General features: G+C 49.2%; 1 protein-coding gene across 2 annotated transcripts in view; it reads left to right on the top strand.

Annotated features, from left to right (window-relative positions):
* Window positions 1–499: 499 nt before the first annotated feature.
* BMAL1 (basic helix-loop-helix ARNT like 1) overlaps window positions 500–17,758 on the top strand; it is a 415,934-nt gene continuing 398,675 nt past the window's right edge. For both annotated transcript variants that reach the window (XM_086955926.1, XM_086955924.1), the window contains exons 1-2: window positions 500–625; window positions 14,641–14,788. In XM_086955926.1, coding sequence (XP_086812052.1) covers window positions 14,649–14,788 — 140 coding nt within the window. In that variant the 5' untranslated portion in view covers window positions 500–625; window positions 14,641–14,648. The remainder of the gene's footprint in view (window positions 626–14,640; window positions 14,789–17,758) is intronic.

Raw genomic sequence — 17,758 nt, 5'->3', positions numbered from 1 at the left:
TTCTTATATATATATATATGTGTGAACAAGAGTACGTGGTACTCGAAACGCGTCACTTGAAGGGTCGTTAATAAAAAAATCACCCTGCCTGAAAACGTGGGGTCTGCCCTCTTCTTTCGCCGTGCTGCGCTGTTGGCGTGGAGGTTCGAGGATTGTGCTACATATATATACATATATATATATATATATATATATATATATATATATATATATATATATATATATATATATATATATATATATATATATATATATATATATATATATATATATATATATATATATATATATATATATATATATATATATATATATTCCTTTTTGTCACAGATGTTGTGGAGGAGAAGAGAATATTTTCTTTAACGAAAAACCTTCAACGTCCGAGCTTGAAAATTCATTAATAAGTAAATACTGCATATTGACACATGAACAAAAGTAGTGATTAAAGGTTGGTTGAGTCCCTACAATCAAATGGTTTTATTTGTTGTTCGCTCTCTAGGCCTTCAGAAGAATAGTTAAACCGTCTGGAATGAATCACATTTTAAGGTGACAAGTTGCCTCTGCCTCATCTGCAGGCTTTCCTACCAAATTGGTTACTCTAGGTGTTCAGGCGCCAAGTTCTCCGGTAAGAACTCTTATTTTTTTTAAATTATTATTTATGTTTATTTTTCAAATGTATTTATTAATAATTTGTCATTACAGTTAAAATACAAAGTAAAGTTGTAGTCTTAACATTAGTTTGTAGAGATTTATCACTGGGTGACGCAGTGTGCCGCGGAGTATAAATAGATAAGATTTAATTGCTTAATTTGTCAACAACCTCAACATATTTCACACAATCTGGTCATGGTCATGCTCCCCCCTCATTCACATTTCTTTGGTTTTTACCAGCACCACAAGCTGAATAGAGTAAGGTTTTTTCAAGCCAATCTGTCAATTTAAAATTCTTAGATTAGGCGCAGTGTCTTTTGTTTGTTCATATGACTGCTGTTACTCGTGTCATCAGCTGTCCGAATCCAGTTCTTGGTTTTGTTTTTATTTTTTCACCCATCCCCTGACGCTTGTATTGTTTAGTTGGCTAAGAAACAGCTTTCTGCTTCTGTATACACCACTGAATGCCAGTTTTAATCAGTGGCACTTAGGTAGCAGGCATATGGGTTATTTTCTTCTTCCTCAGCATTGGAGGTTTACTCTGATGCTAGTTCCTTTGTTTTTGTGCCTGCAGATCTAGAAATGGAGCTGCACTCAATTTCTGCATACTTTGAAGAGATTTTTTCTCAAAATTCTGCTAATGTGCATGGAACATGCCACCTCCTAAAATAACAGGATTTAAATATTGTAGAGACTGCCGCAAACAGATGTCTGTGACCGATCCCCAGGAGGTGTGGCACGGGTGTTTGGGTTCGGTATACGACCCCAAAGCCTGTGGCAACTGTACCTAGATGAATCTGAATGCTATCGGAGGAAGTGAGGCAAATCACTATATTGCAAAACACTGCACGACTCCACACAGGTTCCGCTCCCGGTCGAAGTTGAGAATGCAGCCCGCTCTAGTTCATGTTGTAGTTCTTGTGACAGATCTTCTTTGCGGGTGAAGTATTTGGGTAAGTGCTATAGGAAACTTAAGAAATTCAATCTCGATTTCTGGAGAAGACACAAAGGCTCATCATCGCTCAGGGTGTTGCTCCCATTCTATGAGGAGCCGATTCCGAACCTGATCCTGATGCACGCCAAAGTTACAAGTCTATCTGTGAGGTTGCAGCAGATCACAGCCTTTAGGGAGACCATCCTGCGCATCTTCAGTGTACTTTCAACTCCATATGGTGTGCCTTTGGACCCCAAGGATTCACAGGGGCCTTCGATAAGGTTACAGCTGGTGAATCCATCCTCAGTACTGTATGTGCCTTTCAAACTTGTTTCATGTTCTGCACCTGTATCGGTGCCCACTTTGGTTCCAGTGCCAAAATCTGTACTGGTTGCTCTAATGTCAACACCGCCATCAACACCACAGCGCCTTAGGAGAATCTACAACCTATTGTGGTGTGCAGCTCATATCCAAGTTCATCTTGAGCTCAATCAAGACTGTGCCCTGATCCTGATGTGACAGAGCCAATACTCAACCCCACTTGACTCCCACAATAACATGATTGTGCAGTCACACACAGACTCTGCACCATCAGTCTGGCCTGGGTGCCAACTAGAGTCAGCCATATGAAGACTATAATGGGAGTGATGACGAACAGTTTGCCCCACCCTATGAAGGAAAAACATGGTATTTGGACCTGCAAGATGCCAGTGGGTTGTGTACCTCAACCAATACTGTGTTGGATGCACACCTTGAACCAGGGACTGATGAGAATACCTCATTTGCCACAGTCATTAGGAGGGCTTCTCGACCCCCTCCCACACCTCCCCACTATGGAGGTAAAAACTAATGTCTTCACTGACGTCCTGCAGCCTAGTTAGGCACTAATCACACCTCCTCTGTGTTTCAGTGAGGGCCTCCATGTTACGCTTTGGACACTTGGTCAAAACTATGTTGTGGCCCTCTGGTCAATCGCCAAGTCACATGTCGTAGTATGCCAACTCAAGGTGATTGTTATTTTTTTTTTAACTCTGCATTCAACTCCTGAGGGTATGGTGGTGCAGGCATCCACCAGCAAAATGAGCACTGACGCATTTCCGACTACTTCTTCAGACAGTGTCCACATATATGGAAACATTTGGCAACAGAATGTTTTCGTTGGCCAGCCTCACCTTGAGGTCGGTCAATTGCAGCTCCCTCTTAGGACGCTACACTTATACACTCTACAACATGGTTGGCGACATCTTACCGGCAGAACCAGAAGATTCATGGGACTTTTGGCCCAAACCAATCAGGATCGCTGGGATGTGGCTATGTTTGTAACCTGATGAAGCCTAGACAAAACTGATTACTTAGGTCGAGCTATTGTTACGAGCATGCAGCTTCTGTGACCTATGTAGATGAGATCCTGAGGTTTCTCCGAAGATGTCAAAGCTTCCCTAATGGATGGATCCTGCCTATTTGGCAAAGAAGCAACTTATGCCCTAGAGCTTTCCTAAGAGAGCTGTGCTATGCAGTGCTCCCTGGGCCTGTTGGCGCCGGTTCGGCCATCTTTGTAACAGTTTTGCCCTTTTCAGGAATATTTCAGGGCATTCGCATACCACCAGCACCAGGCCCTTATATCTGCACAGCAAACATCCCAGCCCTTCAACGCCTGGACCATGGGCTCAACAGACAACAATAAGGCCATCAAGGGCAGCATACCTCACAGTCCCTTACTCTTCCAGCAACATCTTCTAACCCTCTTTAGTGCACTCTTATTGACACACAACCACGCCATAGGAGTCTGTGTGTGCCAATTATTGAGGAGGCAGTACATCGCATACGACAGGATCCTTCAAATCATCCAATAGGGCTGCCATTCCTTTTCCACCTGCCACAACAGCCACCTGCATCAGAGCAGCTTTCGGACTATCATATTTTTATTTTGCACCAGGAGGTGCAGGCTCTTTTGACCAAAGGAGCCGTAAAGAGGGTATCACCTCTGAAGTGGTATTTCCTTTTGCTGAAAGACAGAGGCCTTTATCTTATTTCGGATCTTCTCCCTCTCAATGCCTTTCTGGGAAAATGCAAATCAAAGTGCTCAAGCTGACCCAAGTTCTATCTGCCCAGGATCCAGGTGGTGGTGGAACTACAGAACACTCATACCATGGGGTGTAATGAGGTTAGAATTATAACAACCTATACATTTTCATAACCACATGATGCCTTAACTGCAAAACTGCTGGAAATGCCTTCAGAATGCATAATTGATACTAATCCTTAACCTAAAAACAAGAGAATGGCATGTGCACCATCTTTGAAGTATTCAATACAATTGTCTCTTCACAGTCATCAGCAGGAACAGGAAAAGCCCTTGATTTGTTGCAAGAACGAAGATAGTTAGAACACAGCTTCCTCTAAGTTCGAAAGAAATCATTTTTTTCAGCACAACACCACAAAATAGATCATCTTTCTATTTTCTATCAATAGAAAAGACCTCTTGCAGGCTCTTTAAACATAAAGAATGAACTAGCATTTCTTTCGTAGTTGCAAAAATGTGCATGTCAGTACAGAAGGCTAAGAACCAGGTATGCCAACAGGAAACCTGGTTAGGCTAACTGAAAACAACAATTATTGAAACATTATTTTAATTTAAAAATTTGATCTAACATTACCAATTTGGCCCTTTATTACAATCAAAGAATAGACTCTAAAACTAAGCGGGTATGTGAACAAGTAATATACTCTCTTAGTCGGTGTATTCTGTTGCAGAATTTTCTGAAAGGTGTTTCCTTTTAGCCTTCTGTTCTCTGATAACACTTGTGACAGCCTTTTCAAAGTATGATTGGTTAACCCACTGCTCAACACTCTCCATAACTTTTGCTCCACAAAGGATACGACCTTTCATACAAAAGTTGAAAGTAATATATTTTTGTTTCTTCACATTATAATTTCCCTGTGCATCTCAGTTAGAGTAAAAGAACTGAGCGTACTCCTTTCATGCTAATCACAATTGGCAGATGAGTCTACACGTTTGAGACAGTGTGATTTCTTCATCTAGATTAATTTGTAACCCAAGCTCTAAATCCCAAAATTGTATCTCGCCTGGAAGCAAAGTAATAGTCTCTAAAGGGTAATTTCCCCCTGAACTGATTGAACAAAATAACTTATGACCCTTGTTGATAGCCAGACCTTCCAGGTATTTGACGCCCGGCAAGTGTGAGATGTTGCCAGAGAGCTATTGGACCTCGCAATACGTGCTCTGTACTTCTATTGTATAACCGTTTCCTGTAATTTCATCAGATTCTGGTGCTCCAAATTGGTTAGGATGGTCCGATTCTTCACCCGTCCTTCAATGTCTGAACTTGAGTTCTTTGTTCCTAAGTGCTAGCATGTGCTCATCTGGACATACCAGATATGAAAGATTGTCAAAAAGGACTTTACTGAGCAGCACATCTTGTACACGCTCCTGTACATTTGCATTGGGCATTCAAAGACATCTACATGCTGAAAGACATTTGTAGATGATGGCTTTTCTTTTGTTAATCCACCATGATTTCTGGAATTCTGCTTGATAATCTAAATAGTACATGTGATATTTTCTGTTTGTAAACATGAGATTATTATTATTTTATTTTTTTAAAGACCAACGGTCCCAAACTTTATTTAGTTTTACAGATAAGAAGGCAATTATTCACACAATGTCATAACAAGGAATAACTACTACAAATGGTACCCAGCAAGTAGCACATTTTGACATGTCAGTTATACATGAGTGAAAATAAACAGTAGCCAGGGGAGATGCATAAGTCCGCAAGCGGCAGTGCCAGGAAATGTCTCGGGCTGCAGTGCTCATGACCCGCAGCACTGCAAAAGGACCAAGGTGGTCATGAAATCCAACAACCATTGTCTTGGGTCGCGTTCCCTGATTGGCACAGTAGCAGGCAAAGGCAGGATCATATCCCACATAGTCATATGGGTTGCTGGGTTTCAGTCTCCTGTTCCTGGCAGTGTCCAACCGGCATTGTGTGAAAAGTAAACGGGGAGGGGAAATCGAGCATTATCATGAGTACAGCATAAAAAATCTCTTTGTCAACCAAGAGACATAACTGGGAATTAAAAGAAGAGGGGCAGGGAGAAACATTTCAACAACTGTTGGACTAGTATTTGCGTGTACAGTAGTGTATCAGGGATCCTAGCTGTGTATGGTGCACCCTATGTGGGCCGTGTGGGAGTGGGGACGGTTGAGGATGTAGTGTCGCTGCGACTGCAGGGCGGAGGGGGAGGGGGGGGGAAGGCGGGGGGAGCGACAGGGGACATCTCCCGTTGGGCAAGACCCCGGCGGTCGGGGGAAGTGAAGGGGGGGGCGGAGGAGAGGGGGAGCTCGCGCCATGTCTGGACAGTAGTCAACTGGGCCCCCACTATTCCGTGTCGGGGTGGTCACGCTATACCGGCCTGGGTGCACGCCCGATGGTACGCGGTCAGGGTAGCGTCCCAGTCTTGGGCGATCGGGTACTTCCGTAGGCCCGCAGTCTCCTCCCTGTGTAGAGACACACTCTCCGCGCAAGCCCAGTTGCCAAGAGAGCGACGCCAGTCTGCAGGGCGCGGTGGGGTGGCACTCTTCCATCGTTTCGTGATGAGACGCTTAGCCGTAATGAGTCCTAAGTCCCAAAAACGCACCCGTAGCTTGGTCTGTTTGGTTCTCTTGTAGAGTCCCAGCAGGCATGCTTCCCACGTCTTGGGGAGGGTATCGCCCGTGGCCGCCGTCAATGTGTCAGTGACCGCCGACCAGTACAAGGTGAGGTGGGCGCAACTCCAGAGTGCGTGCAGGAAGACCGAATTCAGGAGGCCGCATCTGGGACACGCCGACGATGTGAGTCCGAAGTAGCGATTCAGTTTGTCTGGAGACAAATACGCGCGGTGGATGATGTAATATTGGATGGTCTTAAATCGCGCGTTGCGAGGAATATTTCTGGCGCCCGCTAATACCGCGGCCCACTGTTTGTCTGTCCAGTCGCTACCCCGGTCGGTCGTCCACTTCTCCCTCAGTCTTTGGGAGGAGAATTGAGTATGACTGTGCAGTGCTTGTGCTAACCAATGCACTATATGGGAACCATCGCCCATCACATGTAGATACTGGATAAGCAGATGAGTGGACGGCTCGTGGCCCATGTCACCCCATGCCTTCGTTAGCTCACGGAGAAGTCTGGCGTGTGCCAGAAATTGGCCCACTGGTAGATCGGTATCTGCGGCCAAGGTCTCGAAGGGCAACAGCTCTCCGTCGCTATACAGGCCGCCCAGTTCGTCCAAGTCTGCCGCAGTCCAACTGCGTAGCTCAGTCGAGGACAATACGCCAGTGCCCAAGGGAGTCCCTAGTAGAGGCAGGTTCGGGGCATAGGGTACCGTACTTTTGGTGAGTCTGAGGCTCCGCATAAAGCACTGCTTCGCGACTGCCACATGGACCTGAATGGGGGGCCGGCCCCGCGTCAGGGGGTGGAAGAGTGTCAGCACCTGTACGGGGGACAGGGTAGTGTCAATCGTGGCCGTGTCCATCAGGTTCTTGCCGCTCAGCCAGTAAGAGACCCATTGTAGCTGGGCTGCTAAGTAATATAGCTCCTGATTGGGAACCGCCAAGCCTCCAGCGTCCGCGGCCGCGTAGAGGGTCTTCAATGCTACCCGGGGTCGCCCTTTATTCCAGATGAGGCACCTGGTGAGGGCTTCCAACCCTTTGAATATGCGTGCCGGTACATACACTGGCAGGTTAGTATAATAATAGAGGAGCCGGGGGAGCATTATCATCTTGGTTAGTGCCACTCTGGCCGGCACATTCAGTGGGAGGGAGTTCCAGAACGCGACCTGGGCCGAGAGCGAGGATATGGCTCTCACTAGGTTGCCCTTCAGGAGATCTACAGGGTCTCGATATATTAAGATCCCTAGGTACCTGAATACCGTTGGGTGCCACCGGAGCGTCTCCCCCATCATGCGCACATCACATTGTGGCATCTCGTCACTGAATGCATAAGCTCCCGATTTGGCCCAGTTAACGTGGAGCCCTGACATGTCCCCAAACGTTTGAAAGATGTCCGTGATTGCCGCGGGTATACAGGCGAGGTCCCTGATATATAACAATAAGTCGTCGGCGTACAGAGACACCGAGTGAATGCCATCCGCCAGTGGGATGCCCCAGGTGTCGCCGGAGGTGCGGAGCAGTTCTGCCAACGGCTCCATCGCCAGGGCGAATAATAGAGGGGAGAGGGGGCAGCCCTGCCTGGTGCCCCTCCCCATACGGATCCTGTCAGAGAACAACCGCCCAGTCCGGACTCGTACCTCGGGTGCCTGATAGAGGAGCCCCACCATCTGGACATAGGCGTCACCCAGCTCGTACTTCTCGAGGACTCGGAGGAGATATGGCCACTCCACCGAGTCGAACGCTTTTTCCAGATCAAGTATGATGCATCCTGAGCGTGGCCAGGCGGGGGTCGCATACCGTTGGACTCTGAAAAAGCGGCGCAGATTGTAGGACGTGCTCCGGGTGGGCACAAAGCCGTTCTGATCAGAGTGTACCAGTGTGGGGACCAGCGGTGCAAGCCTCCAAGCCAGTGTCGCTGCTAAGATTTTGTAATCGGTGTTGAGGAGTGCTAATGGTCTGTACGAGCCGAGTTCGTTTGCTTCTCTACCCAGTTTTAGCAGGGAGACCACGTTAGCTTCGTTCAGGGACGCCGGGAGTTCAGCATCCTCCGATGCCGCCTTATACACCTTCAACAGTTCCGGTATTAACACCAGTGAGTAGGCTTTGTAGAACTCAGCCGGGAGTCCGTCAGGGCCCGGTGCCTTGCCATTGGAGAGGGAGAAGATCACCTCCCGTAGTTCCTCACCGGTGAGCGCAGCACCTAGCTCTGTCTGGTGGGCAGTAGTAGCTGCCGGGAGTTGCAGTGTCGCCAGATAGTCCGTGATCTCCACCACTGTGGCCCGCAGCCGTGAGCTGTACAAGGACCTGTAATGCGACGTGAACGCTTCGTGAATCTGTTTCTGGGTGTAGACCTCAACGCCCTGGGCCGTGCGGATCGACAGGACCGACGCGGACTGGGTGTCTTGTCGTACCAGCCACGACAGGAGCCTGACAGGTTTATCACCTGTGTTGTGGGTGCGCGCGGAGTGTGCTGCGAAATTAATGTTCTTTAGGTGCTCCATCAAAACAGCGTGATCCGCCCTGGCCGAGATCAGCTGGGAGTCATCGCCCTCCGTCGCCTCTCGTTCTTTGTCCAGTAGTGTCTCTTCCGCCCGTATCAGATCTCTCTCCACCTGTCCTCGTAGGCCCGCCTGCACCCCGAGGCAGCCTCCCCGGGTCACCGCCTTGAAGGCGTCCCACTCAATTCTCGGGGAGGAGGTCGAGTCACTATTGTCCTCGAAATACTGTATAATCCTCCTGGATATCTCCTCTCGGAATGGGGTGTCGAGCAGGAGATCTGGTTGTAAGCGCCATGTGGGTACAGGCGGGCGCGGGCGCCTCCATCCACATACTAGAGTGTGTGGGTTATGGTCTGAGTGCGTCCGTCCCAGGTAGTCAGTGTCTGTCACGGAGGGAATCAGGTCGCGGGACATCATGTATCTATCTAGTCTGACATGCAATGAGTGGGCTCCTGAGTAGTAGGAATACACCCTGGCGGTGGGATTTCTGACTCGCCAGGCATCTTGCAAGTTCCACTGCGCCGCCCAATCAAGTAGGGCCCTGGAGGCTGCCTGCGCTGGGGCGATTGTCGCTGGGGGGGACGAGCGGTCAAGGGAGACATCTAGCACGCAGTTGTAATCCCCACCCAACAGTAGGGGTACGTCCGGCCAAGGTGCAACCACTGCCGATAATCGCGTGAAGAATTTCCCCTGCTCTACATTAGGTGCGTAGATGGAAGCTATGACAGTCTGCTGCCCGTCTAGTCTGCCCTGTATGAAGACATAGCGCCCCTCAGTGTCAACATTGCTGTGTGTCAGTGCGAATGGAACCCCGGGCCGAACCCAGATCAGGGTCCCTCGTGCAAACGCTGAAAAGGTCGTGGCGAATATCTACCCCCTCCACCTACGGCGAAGTGTGGCTACCTCAGTGGCGACTAGGTGTGTCTCCTGTAGTAGTGCAATCTGGATCTGATGTCTTTTAAGATAGGAGTACACCTGATATCTACGTGAGGGTGTGTGCATGCCCCTGACATTCCAGGTACAAAATTTAACCGTAGTCATCACAGTATTCATTGCGCCCAAGCACTCGCCCCTCCCCCCCAACCCCCAGCTCGTCCCGCCCACACACGCACAGCAGCAGTTATAAATGACCATTTTTCCCACCCGCCATCCCACACAGGCCCAGGAATGCGCGCTGTAACACTTCAGTGCCAACACTAGTCTCAAAAAGAGGAACTTGAACAGAAACATAATACCAAAAGGGCAACAACAAAACAAGTCGCCGCCCAAACGCTCTATCGAGCTCAATCCGTGAGTTCAATGGGGGGTTGACAAAGTACGTCACTTAGGTAAAACAAGTTACTTTGTTATGCCAAGAGAGCCGTGGTGACTCCCCTCCATGCGCAGTGGGTCAAAGGGCACCAGAAGACAGTGGCAGTGCCCGCAAACAGGTCAGAGTTCCCAATGTCACTGGACTCGGATGTTTAGTTCCGGGGGGGACCCCATCTGTTTTTCCCCCGAGGGGGGCACTCACCTTTAGGGGTCCGTCCACCCCACCAACACTATGTTTCCGGTGGTGCTCTAGTGGAACAGCTCCGGCTCCCCTCCCGGTGGCCGCGGTGGCTCCGTGTCCGTCCGGTAGATGGGGGGGTCGGGAGTAGAGCACAGACCCCGGGGATGGGGCCGGTCGTAGCCACCGGAGTCCCTAGGAGTGCCGATGTGGACCCCCGATCGAGTCAACCTTGGAAGTGAACAAACTGCTCCATGTTGCCAGTTGCAGTAGCCCGGCCAGGGCCAGGATGAGGAGGGTTGCTTATGCTATCAAGTCCGCCATTTGGGGTGTGACATCCGGCAGGCCCTCTGTATTCGAATCATCTGGCAATCCGTACAAGTATTCGTCGTCTTCGCTCCCGCGTGACCGTGGGCTGGCGTTGGAGATCAGGATGGGTGATTGTGACCCACTGATCTCAGCTGCTATTCGGAGGGCCTCTTGCTGTTCATTCTGAATTTGCTCTGGTGTGGGGCCGATCTCTGTGTCCACGGTCGGCGATCCGGCCCTCGAGGTGCGCCGTTGTCTCCGCCTGCGGGTACCTCGATTTCTGCGTTGTTCCATCGGTGCGGGCCCGTGGTTCGTATCCACCCCCGAATCCAGCCAGGTCGCCGCCGCCTCCGGAGTATCGAAGAAGTGGGTCTTGTCCTGTGCCACCACTCTGAGGCGTGCCGGGAACAGCAATGAGTACTTGAGAGCCAGACGCCTGAGCCGTTGCTCCACCGCTAAGAACGATTGACGCTGTCATTGAACTTGTACGGTGTAATCAGGGAAGAACATCACCTTGGCGTTGTCTACCTTTATGTCTGACAGTTTCCGCGTTTCGCGGAGGATGGCGTCCCGATCATGGTAGTTCAGCACCCGCATAAGCATTGGTCTCGGGTTGGAGCCCTCCGGGGGTGGACGGGACGGCACTCTGTGCGCTCTTTCCACTACAAAGTGTGGTGACAGCGTGCCCTCCGGCAATAGTTCTCTGAGCCAGGTCTCCATGTGTTCCGCTGTCTCCCTCCGCTACCATCGTTCCGGCAGGCCTACTATGCGCACATTGTTTCTTCTGGCCCGTCCTTCCGCATCCTCCGCCCTATCCTCGAGGAACTCCACCCGGTTGAGCAGGTCACGTACGTGCTTATCTGTCTGCGCCAGCTTGGGTGAGGTCTCCGCCATCGTTTGTTCCAGGGCCGTGGTGCGTTCGGACAGTTTCTTGTGGTGCGCTCGGAGATGCGTCAGGTCCACTGCTACCTTATCGATCCTGTTCTCCAGCGATGTACGGGTCAGCTGCATGGATTCTTCCAGGCGCTCGATGGCCGCCAGCATAGTGTCCAGCTTGGAGGCGGTTTGGTCAGCCTCTGAGTTCTTCACCATCTTTCCTTTGTTCAGTGTCCCACCGGTGCCGGTCTTTGCTCTGGTCCCCCCTGACATGGGGCTGGTCGACGCTGCGAGGCAGCCGGGTGGGTAGGCCCTCACAATGAACACTGTTGGGACCTGTGCGCGTGGGCCTCCTGGGTAGGCACTCTGCTCCACTCGTGCCGGACGGTGCGCGGTCCGCGGGGGGGGGGGGACCGCTATACCGTCAGGTCTTCAGGATTTTGCACTATGACACCGTCTGGGGAGGACGAGATGGCTGTGTCTTGACTGATATGGGAGCTCCCAAGTGCACCGGTTGTCTCTGTGAGCGTCTCAATGTCAAACCACCTCTCGGCTGCGCCACGTGGAGGTCTGCTAGGCCGGACTGCTTGGTCTCTCCGATCTTGTCCGCCCCTTGGGCCTGGAAAGGCACGCTCTGTTGGGCGACTCTGGGCGCCACCAAGCGCTGTGTGGGGCTCCGTGCAGCTCAGCGTAGGGTTAGTAGCGGTGAAGAGTGCGGGGCCTCGCTGGTTCCTCACCCGCGCAGGCACAGGTTAGTCCTCCCAATGTAGGGCCGGTCGACGGTGGGGCTGCTCCGTTGTGGTCGCAGTCTGCGTCCCTGAGTGTTGGACGGGTCCGGTGCCGGTTAGTGGCTATTTCAGGGCGGTGGGCGGGTACAGGGGCCCAGGAGATAGGACTGTTCAGCCTCCGTTGGTGGTCGTTGGGGCCCAGGGGTAATATCGTCAGTGCGGGCCCCCAAACAATAGAGCGCGATCTCCCCCCGGCGTCCACAAGACTTGGCGGGACGTCCCCAGTGTCGGCAGGCAGGGTGGGCCGGCGTCACAGCTCGCTGTGAGCCAGGGTGGTGTGTCCACTTTCAGCGTCTGGGGCCCCTGAGTAGCTGGGTCGCCGGGGGTATCTGGTGCTGTGGTGCGATCCCTTTCCCCTTTCTGGGTTGCGCCGGGGAGGATGTGCGCGTCGTGGCCTACCTCGTAGGGCCGGATCCCCGGTCTCAGGTGGTTGGGTTCGCCGACCGGAAGTGAGCCCTGGGCGGGTAGATGCCGGGGTTGCTGTCGGCCGGAGGGTCTGTCACTCCGATCTGCCTGAAAATTACTCTGGTGGCGGATTAGGCCCCCGGGTGCACTCGGTTTGAGTCTGGGCTCGTCACCGCTGGATATGGAGGAGAAATGGCCCGTGGTAGGGGAGCTTCACTCAGAGCTCAGCCCGGGCACGTCCGCTCACATCGCGTGCTGAGCCACGCCTGTAAACATGAGATTATGATTGATGGGTTGCTCCGTTTGCATCCTTCCATTAGAGATTCTGCTCATCAGTGTCCTCTAAAAAGGACTTTGCAAGTTAAGTCTTTTCTTTTTAACCCATGGCTTTATGCAGCATGAATCTGAAATGCAGCGTTTTGTTTGAAATTAGTTTAGCTAGAAGTATCTGAGAACTCCAGGTCGTCCTGTAAAGACTGATACGTTGTGTGCAAAAGGTACCCTAGATGTTTGTAATTCGTTCTAAAGAGCTTGCTTTATTTTGACTTAATCCAGGAGATTCTTTTCTCCAATTTTCTCACCTCCTCTTTAAAGGGACCCTGCGGAACCAGGGGATTTCCAGGCTCCAACGTTTTATTTGGAGAGAAAAGTTCCTTCAGAATTTTCGTCCCCCTGTTTGCATCCTGGACTTACCCTATGCCAAGGGTGTGATGTCTTAGTTGCCAGACTGATGCTTTTTTTATATTGCTAAGAACTGTGGCATTAGTAGTAATATTGCCTGCTATCATTTATGTTAATTTTCCAAGCCAAGTTACCCTCAAGGAGATTTGGAGCCTTAGTCCGTCATGCCTCTCCTTTCCAAAGCCCACCCACCCAGCCATCCAATCAATAATTATAGACCTATGGTGCTGGATAAAACATGGGTTGGTCTCGGTGGTAGTTTAGTGATAGTGGGTGTGGCTTATACATGACAGAGATTTCTGCTCACAATCTTGAAGTGCCAGTAAGTTTTTAGGTAGATGTTGCATGACCTCCCATCACTGCAAGTCATTCCGAGCCAATTGTGAACGAGAAAGTAAGAGTCAAGTAATAGAAGATCACTTTCCCTTTTTTAGTCAGTCCGAAGGAATTCAATTAAGAGCGATTAGGTCACCTTTAAATGATGTACATTTTACCCAGTTATTTCTGTTTCGGTAACCGATTGCGGTGAGGCCGTTTACTATGTAGTTCCCATTGTGATACTAGCTGAGAATAAAGGCTCATTTCAGAGGTTCAGCACATAAATGTTTTCTTATGGTTACTTTGTCATGTAGGGAGGTTACTAGGACCATGGGAATGCCAGCTGGACACCACTTCCTGTGTTAGGAAAGGAAAGTAACTAAAGGACAGTTCAGGGCAGGACAACTTCGAGACGGCATGGAGGAAGACATGCTCCCGTATGAGTATAAGAACGAGTAACAGTGAAGAACCTGGGAAATAAATAAATAAAACCGCTGTACTCGGTCTGGTGTGATTTGCTTACTGTGAATTCAGACACACCGCTTTACTGACCAGGTTTTAATGGCGCCCAACTAAAGGGAGGCGTGCCTATTGATAGAATATATTAGACACATGAGACATTCAGTGTAATTTTCATTTTCTCACATTTGCTGTTTTTTCTGTGTTTCACAGTACTGCTTGTAGGTCAAACCGATTTTAATAAGTCGATTACATTGTGCTATTCAGGAACAGGCAGCTCGCCTTAGAAAACTGGGTTACTGTTATGCAACACACGTTTACTTGAAATATAATCTTATATGTGTATTTACTAAGAGTCTTTTAAAGCTCTACTTGTTGGTGTTGTATTACGGGAATATGATAAACCTCCACTTTCAGAGCTTTGTAGCTAAAGCAGGAGATGGTGAGCAAAATCTGAGGCACCCCAGTAACAAGCGGTCTTAATGTGGTTTATACAAATGCAATGTGTTAGTAAATATTGGAGAGAGTGATTCTTCTAATTACATTTTTGAAAATTGCAGATGATCCAATGGCTGACCAAAGGATGGATATTTCTTCTACCATCAGTGATTTTATGTCACCTGGTCCCACAGATCTTATTTCAAGCTCTCTTAGTTCTACGGGCATGGATTGCAGTCGGAAAAGGAAGACCAGTTCGACCGATTACCAGTAAGTACAGGTTTCAGCCATATTGAATGGATATTAAACTCCTGATAAGATTAGGTTTTTAGCATTTTGTCAACACGTATTCGTTTATGTTTTTTAGTCTAGTATGTAATAACAGTACAGCCCACCAAGCAGGGACTGGTTTCTGAAAAACCCTAGTTTTCTATTTCCTCTTCACATATATATGACTTTCTGACTTGATTTTGCAGGTGATATTTGGGCATTATATACTTGTGGGATGTCTGTCTTCTGTCCGTTGGAAGAACGTCAGAACCTTGCACCAATCCATGGAAATGCCAGAAACACAGTGTGGTTTTCTAGGTGCCAAATGAACACTGCATAATGTACTACAGCGATCAATACTATGCTGCCTTTTCTATCACTTTCATTGGTACATGTGTCTTTTTATTTTTTGTGCATTTTCATTTTATGCACTTTCAAGTAGCAAGCACTCATTGGCAGTGAATATAGAAGCAGTCAATGGAAATTAAAGTTTGCTCTGATAAGGCCTATTTTCACAACCTGGAATGTTGGGTTAGGTCGTCTGCAGATTGCCCCACTCAATATCTGGAATATACTGCAAGAAATTAAACTGGGTATTTTATTTCAAAATACAACTGAGCAGACACTAATTGTAAGAGCCCAACATCATGTACTGGTAAGAACTCCTTACTCACGTACAATAGCAAGACCAACCCAGGGTATGTTCTTTTCATTCAGTTCGAAAAAGAAAGTCGGTCCTACTGTCCCATTAGATTGACCAGCCTCTGTGTATTTCATTTCTCAAAGATGCTTAAAAGGACTCACTATGGAATTTCCTTCCCCAGGGTTTCTATTGTACATTGTGACAAAGTAGGTTCCGCCCTTTCTCTGCAAAGGAATAAATGGTACAACGGCAGTGTTGTACTTTAACTATTTCATCACATGCAGCCTTTTCTACAAACTCCTGTAATTAGGTCTCAATAACTGACATATGCTGGAGATAGCATTTAATAAAATCCATCTAGTTTTGTAATAAATCTATTATTTATTTTGTGCTGAGAGAGCACTACATTAAATTCATATAAACATTTGAACCTATTGATTAAGTGGCTGTCGCTCTCGTGTTACTTTGTTCCCCTGTTACAGCTATAAGAAGGACTTGCATTTGGGAAGACCACTGCAGGTGATTGTATTCTAGATTGGGCTTGTACTTCACCCAAAAGCTTTAGGAGTAATTTGTTAAACCCCACTGATTGTTGCTCAGTGGGGTTGCAGTACAGTACAGTGGGGTTGTAGTACGGACCCCCGCTTCGGCTATCTTGTTCTTCACATACACTGAGACCAAGTCTAACCTTTTAATTTAGTGTGGAAATTCAAGGGCTGTTATCCCTGGTCCAAACATGCACTTAGCATACCTAACAGGTAACAACTGTGGACTTATCTAAGCTTGATAATGTCTTGTGCCTATTAAACATTCAGGCTTAGATTCAGGTTTCGAAGTTGGCTGGACTAAAACCAATAACAAGAAAAAACGAAAGAATATATCTGATAGAGACTCCGAGTCGCAGTTTCCTTACCTTAGAATTATCCCTGGGCGTCAGACTAGGTCTGGAATTTTTTATGAGAAATACGCCTGTGTGCTGATAGGTAGCTTCCTACGGCTCGACGTGGCATTGTGGGTGTCAGCCGCACGACAAGTGATGTGCCTGGTGCCTATATAGGCCCCACCCCAGCGCGCTAACACCTGTCATTTCTTTCCGCTCTAGTCGGCGCAGATCCGGAAAGAGCTACCACGTCACTTTTTGGCTGACCATTTTTATGACTTTTGTCAAAGTTTTTCAAGACTTGTCTCTTGGTGTGGCAGGCATTTACATGAGGAAGGCTGTGTTTAAACTCTGCAGAGCCTGTCCTAGGCAAATGTCCTAGGCAAATGCCGGTGACGGACCCACACCTCATCTGTCTCTGGTGCAGCGAGCGTGACCACGACACCCCAACCTGTGTCCATTGTCATGCCATTCACCCCCAAACCTTGAGGGAGTGATCCCTCAAGCTCCTTGCCGCTCGACATGCGACGCTGTGATGGTCTCGATCTCGGTCGAGAAGAAGGTCCCAGTATCGGTCCCAGAGCCATTGATCTTCAACACAGTGAAAGTTGTCCCACTCCAGTAATATAGGGATAGGGAATCCAAAAGGCTGGATAATTTGGGTAAGAAAATGTTTTCTTTTGGGATTCGGATGCACAGGTGCTGTCCTATGGTCCAGATAGAGCCCCCGGTTATACTCTCCCAAGCTTCAGCTGATGGGAGAGACACATGGACACAACCAACTCGCTAGGGAGAGTGGTTTCTTCGTCATGGCCTTATGGAACTGCGCCTGGCTGAGGACAACTGGCTTTTCAGGGGATGTCCTGGCTTTGCTTATGGACATGCCATTTGCTCGCTTCCTTCTCTTCAGAGAGAAGGTGGACTCAGCGCTGGAGCGTGTCAAGGACAGCAGAACTACGGCCAGGTCCTTAGGCCTTCCCATGGCCCCCATCTACCCAAGTCCACCTTTTGCTCCTTTCGTAACCACGGAAGGAGCTTTCAGCTCCGTCTCTACCCACCTAGCCACCATGGCCCACAAGTTTGTCAGCCCCTATATGGCCGAGGACGCAGCACCTACTGATCCCATGGGTCAGGCAGCCAGAGTTCCGCCCAGTGCACCTAAGGTAGCTGCAGCCTGCAAGCCTCTTTAGTTTGTCCTCCAACCATCATGGGCAACCAGTGACCGGCAGGATACACAATCACCTGCACCACTGACAGGGCCGGACTGGCCCTAGCGGGAACCAGGCAATCCCCCAGTGGGCCGCACATGTGGGGGCCGGTTTTGGGCCCCTGGAGGCCGTTTTTGTTACAGGGCAGTATTTGCAGCATAGCTGCAAAATCGGCCCTGTAACAAAATCGGCGGAAAACCGGCCCTGGCAAAGAGCTCAGCGGCACCCCAAACCCCCGG

Source organism: Lissotriton vulgaris, chromosome 2_1 (genome assembly GCF_964263255.1).
Source record: "Lissotriton vulgaris chromosome 2_1, aLisVul1.2, whole genome shotgun sequence".
NCBI lineage: Eukaryota > Metazoa > Chordata > Amphibia > Caudata > Salamandridae > Lissotriton > Lissotriton vulgaris.
The sequence above is the reverse complement of the archived record's forward strand: the minus strand, read 5'-3'. Positions and strand labels throughout refer to the sequence as shown.